The sequence below is a fragment of the Morus notabilis genome, unplaced genomic scaffold, assembly GCF_000414095.1.
Source record: "Morus notabilis unplaced genomic scaffold, ASM41409v2 Scaffold1940, whole genome shotgun sequence".
Lineage (NCBI taxonomy): Eukaryota > Viridiplantae > Streptophyta > Magnoliopsida > Rosales > Moraceae > Morus > Morus notabilis.
Window position 1 is genome coordinate 7,410 of NW_010361504.1, and position 11,333 is coordinate 18,742.

Below are 11,333 nucleotides of genomic sequence, written 5' to 3' on the forward strand. Positions count from 1 at the left end.
TAAAACTCTAGCGCTATTCCACTAAAAGCCTAGAGCTGCACTCTCGATTTATATAGCGTATTTACAAAACTCTGATTAGCTCTTGTCCATGACTCAATATATTAGTGTATCATCCCCATAGGATATCCGTAATCGACTTGAGGTCAAGTTCCGTTTTACCTTCCCGATTACATTTATCTTATGTTCCATTATCATACCATCAGAAAAATACTATTCGTATCATTACAAACAGTAAACCATTAGATAACACAGAGTAGTCCAATGGCTGAGCGCTCATATTTTCCAATCCACTGATAATGCATAAGAGGATATCATTGACTCTTTATAGGAGCTATGGATTCCACTATCTATGAATAACGAATCTATGCATACACGAGTCATACCCTCAATGTACCGGCAAGCGTACCTTTACATAATGTCAGGATGTCTCCCTTTAATACATACAAGGATACAAGTCAAGTATACAGGTTCATCATCCATCTCAGGATTAAGATGACAACATATAATTTGTCAAAAGTGAATTGTTTTATTCAAACAGAATTATTAATTAAAACAATTCAACTTTGGTCCGATCTAATATAGATTTCACCATTAGAAACTATATCAATGTCTCCACCCATGGAGTCCCACCTCCGATGACCAAGACAAGCCGTCTCCGTTAGGAAGTAGACAACATAACAATCTTAACATGAATAAAGCGCCCAACTTTATTCCCTCGATTGTGGATCATAAGATTTAGACTACCATATTTAGATTCTTGTCTTCCGCATATTCTTCACATTACATGCATGACCTAAAGATTTAGAATGACAGTCTCAGACTTTCAGTTTGCTTATCATACATTCAACTATTATGAACATAAAGAGGACAATACATAGATATATAAAATAAACAAATATTTATTAATAGTCAAAATATCTCAAAGAATATTGTTACATTTATTCCTAAGGGCATAAACGCTAACATGAACTATCTCTCAGACTTGTGTTTGTTAGACTTTGTTATTTATTTCTAGGCGGATTGGGTTAAATTGGAGTTCTTTATTTGATTAATTCATGCTATATGGATGTTTGATTAATTAATGCTATATGGATGTTTGATTAGTTCTAGTCATGTTTCCTTTTTTAGGTTAATATGGATTCTGATGCTACAAATAGTGAGGATGATGTCACAATTGTTGACTTTCTTCACTCATCAGATGATGATGAAGAGCCACAAATTTGTGTCCAATTGCTGATGTCGCTTATAAACAGACCAACTAGGCAACCTCTTCGTAATTCTGCGTTAACTGGACGAGAATATGTTTTAGAACAATTGTATAGACATCCCGAAAATTTGTTCAAAGTGTGTTGTATGCACCGAGACACATTCGAAGTAATTGTTTAGTTAATTCAAGACCACAACCTCTTGCCTCCTTCAAGTATATCATCAGAAGAATCACTAAGGATGTTCTTAAGAATGATTGCTCACTCAGACCGCAATAGAGAAATACAAGATAGATTTTCTCATTCTGGAGAGACAATGCACTGACATTTTGCTAATGTGATTATCTCATTGTCTGCATTAGCACCTGAAGTTATAAAACCACCAAATATGAACATCCCCCCCCCCAGATTCGACACAACCCTAAATACTGGCCATGCCAAGAGATTCGACACAACCCTAAGTACTGGCCATGATTTAAGGTACAATCTGACTCTGCTCATAAACTAATAATATGACAAATTATTTTATATTAATCATAACTCACGCCTTATGTATTTTAATAGGATTGTATTGGTACAATAGACGGTATGCACATAATGGTTGTCCCACATGCACATCAACGGGCAGTCTATAAAGGAAGAAGACATTCGTGTACTCAAACTGTAATGGCGGCGTGTACTTTCAATATGCTATTCACTTACATCAATACCGGATGGAAAGGATCAACTGTTGATTCCAGAGTGTTAACTGAGACTGAGAGATCTAGAGAATCGATTCTTGGTGCCACCTAACCCAAAATATTATGTTGTGGATTCCGGTTACAGCAACACGCAAGGTTTTTTGGCACCATTTCGTGGTCAGAGGTACCATATTCAATAGTTTAGAAACAATGGCCAACCAACGGGACCATAAGAGTTATTCAATTATTATCACTCTTCACTACGTAATTCCATAGAGAGGTGCTTTGGGGTCTTGAAAGTAAGGTTTAAAATTCTTAGGTTTATGACCAATTATTGGATGCCAAGACAATCGCTTATACCAATTGCTTGTTGTGTGATCCACAATTTAATTAAGATGCACGCGCGAGATGATCCTTTATTTAGACAATATGATGTCGATTTGCCCTTAGAAGATATTGAGGGAGAACAAGAAGGGCAACAGGGACAACAACAGGATATGGACGCACAAGAAGCAGAAACATCTAAAATGGGTGGTCGGCAACAACGTAATCACATGGTTAATTTTAGGGATCATCTAGCTAATCAAATGTGAGATTTGTATTTATGGCAGTAATATAAGCTAAGATTATTCACTAAGTAAACTTTTTTTTTTACTAATCAATCACTAAGTTATCTTATTTTAAATTATTTACTATTTATTTGTAATGTAATTTAAATTATTTTATTAATTATTAGTGTTTTTATTTGAGATTCAATTATTATTTATTTAATATATTATTATTTTAAATACTATTACATGTTTTCAAAAATTAAACCACCAAACGCAGTTTCAGTATTTTGTTAAAACTGAAATCAATTTCTGAATAAAACTACCAAACGCATTTTCAGAAATAATTCTGAAATGAAAATGAAAACGAAAACGTTTTCATTTCCATTTTCATACATAAAACAAAATCATTGTGGAATGAATTCAAATGCACCCCTTGTAGATTACAATATAGAAATACTAATATTAGAAAAACAAAATATATTTTATGAAAATAAAAAAAGCTTTTTAAAGTACAATATAGAATTTATAAATACTAATCTTAGAAAAACACAATTATATTTTATGAAAATGTAAAACAAAATGAGAGAAGAATATTAATCTTGTAAATTTCTATCTCATAAATACTAATCCTAGAAAAAAACAATATATTTTATGAAAATTAATGAAAATAAAAAAAAAATCTTGTAGATTACAATATAGAAATACTAATCTTAGAAAAACACAATATATTTTATGAAAATAAAAAAATCTTTTTAAAGTACAATATAGAATTTATAAATACTAATCTTAGAAAAACACGATTATATTTTATGAAAATATAAAACAAAACGAGAGAAGAATATTAATCTTGTAAATTTCTATCTCATAAATACTAATCTTGTAAAAACAATATATTTTATGAAAATTCAAAAAATCTACTAATTTTCTAGATAGAAATTATAAATACTAATATTAGAGAAAAACAATATATTTATGAAAATAAAAAATCATCTTGCAGATTACAATATAGAAATACTAATCTTAGAAAAACAAAATATATTTTATGAAAATAAAAAAAATATTTTTAGAGTACAATATAGAATTTATAAATACTAATCTTAGAAAAACACGATTATATTTTTTATGAAAATATAAAACAAAATGAGAGAAGAATAGTAATCTTGTAAATTTCTATCTCATAAATACTAATCTTGGAAAAATATATATATTTTATGAAAATTAAAAAAATCTACTAATTTTCTAGATAGAAATTATAAATACTAATCTTAGAGAAACATAGTAGATTTTATGAAAATGAAAAAAACATCTTGTGGATTACAATATAGAAATTATAAAGACTAATCTTAAAAAAACACAATTATATTTTATGAAAATATAAAACAAAACGAGGGAAAAAATACGAAAAATAAAAAAAAAATCTTCTAGATTACAATATAGAAATACTAATCTTAGAAAAACACAATATATTTTATGAAAATAAAAAAATCTTTTTAGAGTACAATATAGAATATATTTTATAAAATATAAAACAAAATGAGAGAAGAATATTAATCTTTTAAATTTCAATTTCATAAATACTAATTTTGGAAAAATATATATTTTTTATGAAAATTAAAAAAAATCTATTAATTTTCTAGATAGAAATTATAAATACTAATCTTAAAAAAACACAATATATTTTATGAAAATAAAAAAACATCTTGAAGATTACAATATCGAAATTATAAATACTAATCTTAAAAAAAACACATTTATATTTTATGAAAATAAAACAAAACAAGAGAAGAGCTTTCCGTTGCCGGGAATCGACCCCGGGTCTCCTGAGTGAAAGCCAGATATCCTAACCGCTGGACGACAACGGAATTGTGTTCTTTTGAATTAAAAGTTTTTATAAAATCTTTGTTGGGTATCTGCTGAGCTGCGTTCCCTGCGCTGTCCAGTCTTGCCGCCAGAATAAGAGATACTCTCAGTCAGAGAGTTTTTCTCTTCATCTCCTCACTCAGTTTTTCACTTTTCTCTAACTTCCCGTTTGGTCACCGAGAAAATCAAGGAAAATTTGAAACCTTTAGTAAAGTGTGGGTGACAGTTCTCTGAGGCGAATTTTCTGATCTCATATTTCCTACGTTTCTTGTCAACCAAACAGATGAAGTATAGTTTCAGCGTCAAGTGTTTACATTCAACAGAGAATAGAATAAAGTATCTCCAAGATTTGTTTTTCCTCTTTTCTTTTTTTTATTTTTTCCCTTCCTTGGGATCAAGAAAGTTGACTTAGTTTTAACTGGGTGTTGTTGATATCTGGAATGATGCAATTTAGCCAAATCAGACATTGACGTGCTCCAAAAGGCACAATAGTTCCTCAAAGCTCAGAATATCTTGTATGAAATTGATCAAGCTTTGGATAATAGATGCCTCTTGTAGAAGCGCATCCGTCTGATGATAAACTAGAGATTGGTCGTTTGCTGACCAGAACATTCCTCCTCTTAATTAAGATTAGTTCTGATGATAAAGTTGAGTCTTTTACTCTTTTGTCCCCAGTCCTTTCAAGTTTTCTGCCACAAATTTGACATCTTTAGTTAGATGCTAAAATGCTTCTGTGAGCCATATTCTGCTTTATAATGCGCAGTATTTTCACTTTTTGCATATTGTATGTGTAAAGAACATGAGTTTGAACCGAGGAAAGGAAGACAAGAAGAGTGGAAAGTGATAATTGGAGACAGTGGTAAAAAAGGGTCAACATGCTGCATTATGAGACAGACTTTAGCGCATCTATTGTTCAAAAGTTTTCAATACCCATTTTGTGAATAATGTTTTTCTTTGGGTTCTTTTCATTTAAAGAAAGTGCACTTTAAAATTTTAATTTGCATACCCTTCAGAAACATTGGGTACCGGGGATGTTGAAACTGTGGTTTGACGAGTACAGGTCAAAATACAAATAACAATTTGCAGTTAGACATTTTGCCGATGTCATACTGTCACTGAATGATGCTTATTTTCCTAATAATACAGTGATACTAGTTCTGTAAGGACTGATATGTTGCACATGGCTTCTTTTGGTTTGTCTTATGTGATTAATATGTCGTTTTGCATCTTTGGCATACTTTTCTCTTTTTCTTTTGGATTTTTATTGGCACGAACAGATTTGTCTTATCCTTTCAGTCAGGGCCCACATCAGTGTTATCAGATGACAGAATCTCATGGTATCTTTTTTCTTATAGTGTTGGTAATTCTTTTCTTTTTCCTTTCATTTTTGGTCTGTCAAGGTTGAACTGAACTGGGGAAGCTCCGATGGCCGAGATCAAAGCAGGTAGTGTTGGCAATTCTTTTCTTTTTCCTTTCATTTTTGGTCCGTCAAGGTTGAACTGAACTGGGGAAGCTCCGATGGCCGAGATCAAAGCAGATACGACTCACCAACACAATGTTTCTGTACCGGAAGACGATGTGCCTGTTCAAAAGCTTCAGAAACCAAAACGCGTGGCTTCTCTGGACATCTTCCGTGGTCTTACCGTTGCGGTACTTATCAATCATTTTCTAATTCTTTTGTCTTTGAATTCAGTTGTTCTCAAGTTCTGAACTTTATACTATTTCAGTATGTACCACCTTAGAAAAAGAGATAAGCGGTTATATAATATGTTGAGTCTTCAGACCCGCTGTTAGAATCCTATTTTTGCTGTAAGAAGTTGCTTTAAGAGTGTTTTTTGGAACCGGGTTGGCTTTAATCCCTTATAACTTCTACCACATGTATGTAGATATAAATAAAAGTCGAAAACGGTAAAAAAAAAAAAAAAAAAAAAAAAAAAAATTTTAAAGGTAAAAAAAAAAAAAAAAAAAAAAAAAAAAAATCTTAATATCATGGCCAGCAGGTTCAGTAGTTTTACATGTTTATATCTTGTTGCTTATTACTTTTTCATCAACAATTGTTTGTGATTTTGCATACTGCCTACTTTTAACGTCGTCATACGTATTCTAGTTGATGATTTTGGTGGACGATGCTGGCGGCGAATGGCCTATGATTGGCCATGCACCATGGAATGGTTGCAATCTCGCCGACTTTGTAATGCCCTTCTTTTTGTTCATTGTGGGGATGGCTATTGCACTTGCTCTAAAGGTTAGTTAAAGTTCTGAGTGGTCTTATCAACAAATGGAAGCGAAGAAATGACCACTCAGGTTGTCAATCCTTTTTCTTTTCCCATGTAGAGAATCCCCGACCAGTTAGGTGCCATCAAAAAGGTGATTCTGAGAACTCTGAAACTCCTGTTCTGGGGTCTTCTATTGCAAGGTTGGTTTTCTTTTGTATCATACCATGTCCTATGTATTTCATATGCCTCACTTCTGTCGAGACTACTTTTACAATATATCATATCTTTGCAAGGTTATATAACCAGTTAGGAGAGAAAGAAGAGGAAGAAGTTGTAGATAATATCAATTCCAAGCTGTTTCTCACGTAATAATGGATAATAGAAAGTACAATTCTAGACCTCACTTTTACAATCCTTATTATGTTTGAAGGTGGTTTCTCACATGCTCCCGACGAGCTAACATATGGTGTAGACATGAAAGAGATAAGGTGGTGTGGAATTCTCCAGGTATTTTGCATTTGCGTATTTGTTTTGTTAGTATTGAATTCGTAGAGCATAGTTTTATTGGGCATGGATATATGTAACCATTCTTTTTTTCCCCCCTCCCCTTTATAGAGAATTGCTCTTGCTTATCTGGTTGTAGCTGTATTGGAAATCTTTTCAAGAGATTCGCAAGTGGAGGATCTTCCGCCTGGGTGGTTCTCTATATTCAAGTTATACTTTTGGCATTGGTAAGTATATGATGCTTAGATTATTGTCCCCATGGTGCAATCTTATAATATTTGTTAACTAATCTGACTCGAATTTGCTGATGCTGAATTTTCAGGATTGTGGGAGCAGGTGTTCTTGTTGTGTACTTGGCTGCACTTTATGGGACATATGTTCCTGATTGGCAATTCATTGTCCAGAATAAAGATAGTATCAATTATGGCAAGAGCTTCAATGTGAGCCCCTATCTCGGAGATCTTGTCTTTAACTACAAACAACTTGCATAAAATCAATAAAAATCCTTCAAACGTCAATAGATAATCCTTCACTTTAGGCAGTCTTTAAATTTGAAGTCATGGTACTTTGTTTTTCGCTTGTCCAAGTGAATATAAGGCACTGTCTTCCCTGCTCGAATGTTTAAAGGAGCAAAAAGGACAGATCAAAACAAAGTCTCATCATCATCATCATCATCATCATCTGTATTCTCTGTTGATTTTAGGTAGCATGCGGTGTGAGGGGAAATCTGGACCCACCTTGTAATGCAGTAGGATACATAGACAGAAAAGTCCTGGGACTCAGTCACATGTATCGCCATCCAGCTTGGAGAAGATCTGAAGTGTGTAGCTATTATTTCTGACACTGCATGTACCTGTGAATTCCATACTGTGTGTATAATAAGTAGTAGTTTCAAAATTTCATCAATTTAAGTTCTACAGGCTTGCACCGAGAACTCCCCATATGAAGGGCCTTTCCGGAAGGATGCTCCCTCATGGTGCTATGGTCCTTTTGAACCTGAAGGAATTTTAAGGTTTGCGTACTTTATCAGTATACTATATACATTTAGTGCAAGTCAGCCGACTAGTCAAATTCTATCTGTTGTGTGCTACACGAGTTATTTCTTACAATATTTAAATCCCCTGCTTTAGGGCGATTGAAGAGTGAAGCTAAGCACCAATGCTCTAGAGACATGACCAATTGCTTGAAAATTGGCAGCAACAACAAAATTTCTCGGGTCATATTTGAGCAAAGTAGAATATTTTAATTTCGTTAAAATTTCACTATTTTCTTCTGAATGCCTTCGGATTAAGAGCTGTAATAGTTGGTAAACTTGGAAACATGAAGTAGGAAAAAATCATTGACAATTAGAACCACGATACTAAGAGACATGGCCTTTCTCTTTGGACCCGTATAGTGAAGAACCAACCTTCTTGATTGCTCCATTCTTGTAGATAATAGGTAATACGAAGAAGGCAGTCATATGTGTTTATTGATCAAGTTGCAAGTTTTAAAGTCTCCGAAACTTATTTTTACTGGAATTTTACTTCCTCCTGCAGCTCTATATCTGCTATTCTTTCCACAATCATTGGACTGCATTTTGGGCATGTGCTTATCCATTTGAAGGTTAGTTCTGCATCTTTCTTAGTTAGTGCATCACTACGTCAAATGTTGCTCAATATGCTCCTACTTTTAATTACAGGGCCATCAAGAAAGACTGAAGCACTGGATCTCGATGGGTTCTGTTCTCGTCGTCTCAGGAATTATTCTTCACTTCACAGATGGTGGGAACCGAGTTTCAAAACGTGCAACTATTTTATTATACTTTTGGGTATTAATTTACAACTTTTCTTTTCCCAACCGCAGCAATTCCTTTAAATAAACAATTGTACACTCTTAGCTATATTTGTGTGACATCTGGAGCGGCAGCACTGGTGTTCTCATCCTTCTACATAATGGTATAGTTTTATAATTGAATTTTAGTTTTTCTCTTGTGATTGTTTTCCTGTTCAAGTTGCCAAACCATATAGTCTTCACGTAGCGGAGCTAAATATTCTCTCGATGAGGTCTTATCAACTCTAATAAAAGTTCAACATACTGCAATGCCAGGTTGATATCTCAAATTTCAGGTACGTATTCTTGCCACTGGAGTGGATTGGCATGAACGCCATGCTTGTCTACGTAATGGCAGCGGCAGGCATTTTTGCGGGATTCGTTAATGGGTGGTATTATGATGACCCCCATAATGCACTAGTATGTTCTCGTTTTTCCCTCAAATTGGGCGTCCTTAAATGTTGAGAACCAAGTTTCTTTGTTGAATCAGATATGAATATCTTTCTTTTAAGCTGGATTTCCTAGTCATCGTGCAATTTTGTTTTACATGATCTTGGAAAAAAGTTGAACAAGTTTCTGATCATTTAATCCAGTTTTCCAATTTCTAAAGTTGCACTTGATTTTTCCCGACAAGAAGACCCAAAATTCTTGTCTGTCATTGTACTTTTAAAGACTTATGAATGGTTTGTGTTAACCAACTGCAGATATATTGGATCAAAAAGCATATTTTCATCGGAGTCTGGCATTCAAGAAGGGTAGGCATATTGCTCTATGTCATCTTTGCAGAAATTCTGTTTTGGAGCATTGTCTCTGGCATTTTGCATCGTCTTGGCATATATTGGAAGCTTTGAACCCTTTTAATTTTCATATGTTTATCTTCTTGAAAAATAAAATAAAAAATAAAAAGAAGCAAAAGTAAAAACTTTTGGCAACTTAAAAGTTTGCTACTACTAGACATTTACAGGACCTGTGGCTGTTCGGTTGAATAAACACTCCTGCCATTCTGCAATATCTTGTATATATTTCTATCAATTGGCAGTAACCATCAATTTGTAAATTTACTTGAGATTTCTTATTAAACTTGTGATTATTAAGATCACTTGAAGAAAGTTGGACCTTCTTTTATCTCTCAAACGCATTTCTACAATTTGTAATCTATTTTAGGATGAAAACTTTTCGTGAATACTATTACCTGGCGTTCACTCCAACTAGAAGTCTCATCTTTTTTTGTTAAATTGTTTTTCTTTTTCCTCTTTTTCCTCCAGATAATTTTAAAGCTTATTAAACGGTTTTTATTCTGAAAATTCAATATTATAGGATAACCATGCTAGCAAAAAGAAAAGAAAATTGTACATATAGTGAACAAGCGAAATTGGATACATTTAAATCAAAATCAAAACGTATAGACCAAATTGGATACATTTAAATACATTCTTTGATCTATTTATTTTGTTTTATTTAGTTCAAATGACAAATCTATCAGCAGAAAATCAACAAATTACAGACCTAATAGGATTCTGAATTTGAACTCATAAACTGACTGAATAGGTGATAGGTCCTGTCATCACACGTCCAAAAGCAAATTGTCGAGAAAAATATTAAAATTTCCGATCATGAGTACTTCTCGTACAACAAAATGGCATATTATAAGTCTTGGGAATGGTGGTTGTGCATCCGGTTTCTTAGCTTTCCACAAAAATATAAAGACAGCAATTGCTGTAAAAATAGCAGAACTACAAAACGCGATAACCCTTGCATTGTGTAATTTGATTCAAGGGATGTGCCTGAAAGATTTATATTTCTTTTCGTTTTGCTGTAAGGAGATTCATGGGTTCTACTTACTATTTTTTATCATTCTTATTTTATTTAAACATGTGGAGACCATCACATTACAAACTGTTTTCTTCATGTATCCTTCATTTGTGTTAATTGGTTTTGTTACTTCTTGCAATGAATGTCGTTTATCGATATCAATATTTTTTAATGGCTTTTCTACGTTTGTAAATATGAATTTTTTTTTTTTCAAAAAAATTCAAATAAACTCTTGAATCATGCAATAGGGGACTTTATTTATCAAAAAATTAAAAATTAAAAAGCCAATAGGATGGAATTACTATAACGATGAATTACTAAGAAAAGTAGAGCAACAAAACAAGTGCAATAGGGGACTTTATTTATCAAAAAATTAAAAATTAAAAAGCCAATAGGTTGGAATTACTATAACGATGAATTACTAAGAAAAGTAGAGCAACAAAACAAAGGCAAAAACAACAACTAAGCCACGTCAATTCAATTTTTTCATATGATTGATAATATTTCCATTGAATTCATTGTCTCTAGCAAATCATAATTTATGTTTATTACAATTAAATCGACATTAAGATTACATTAAAACCCACTAATATTGTGGTATACTTAATTTTCAAAGAAATAAAAAACATACGCTCACTGTAATTAGAAAGTATTTTCTAAAGACACAGTGAAGTAAGGATATGAGTGTAAGAG

At 32.8% G+C, this 11,333-nt stretch overlaps 1 protein-coding gene and 2 non-coding genes across 4 annotated transcripts; 2 read left to right on the forward strand and 1 right to left on the reverse strand.

Annotated features, from left to right (window-relative positions):
- Positions 1-4,226: 4,226 nt before the first annotated feature.
- Positions 4,227-4,298, reverse strand: TRNAE-UUC. Its single transcript has one exon. It is a non-coding gene; the product is annotated as a tRNA-Glu (tRNA).
- Positions 4,299-4,731: 433 nt separating this feature from the next.
- Positions 4,732-4,904, forward strand: LOC112091890. The gene has a single exon (XR_002902342.1). It is a non-coding gene; the product is annotated as a small nucleolar RNA snoR127 (small nucleolar RNA).
- An 857-nt stretch (positions 4,905-5,761) lies between these two features.
- Positions 5,762-9,959, forward strand: LOC21384610 (heparan-alpha-glucosaminide N-acetyltransferase). 2 transcript variants are annotated; one of them, XM_010099636.2, is made up of 13 exons: positions 5,762-5,946; positions 6,404-6,541; positions 6,631-6,712; positions 6,943-7,019; positions 7,128-7,243; positions 7,339-7,456; positions 7,720-7,836; positions 7,937-8,028; positions 8,555-8,621; positions 8,698-8,779; positions 8,862-8,953; positions 9,105-9,248; positions 9,533-9,959. In XM_010099636.2, the coding sequence occupies exons 1-13, from the start codon at positions 5,815-5,817 to the stop codon at positions 9,677-9,679; spliced, it is 1,404 nt and encodes a 467-aa protein (XP_010097938.1). In that variant the 5' UTR covers positions 5,762-5,814; the 3' UTR covers positions 9,680-9,959. The 2 variants fall into 2 exon arrangements, with proteins under 2 accessions (XP_010097938.1, XP_024022387.1); XM_024166619.1 differs by lacking the exon at positions 8,862-8,953 and having other exon boundaries at positions 8,698-8,826.
- The last annotated feature ends 1,374 nt before the right edge of the window (positions 9,960-11,333 follow it).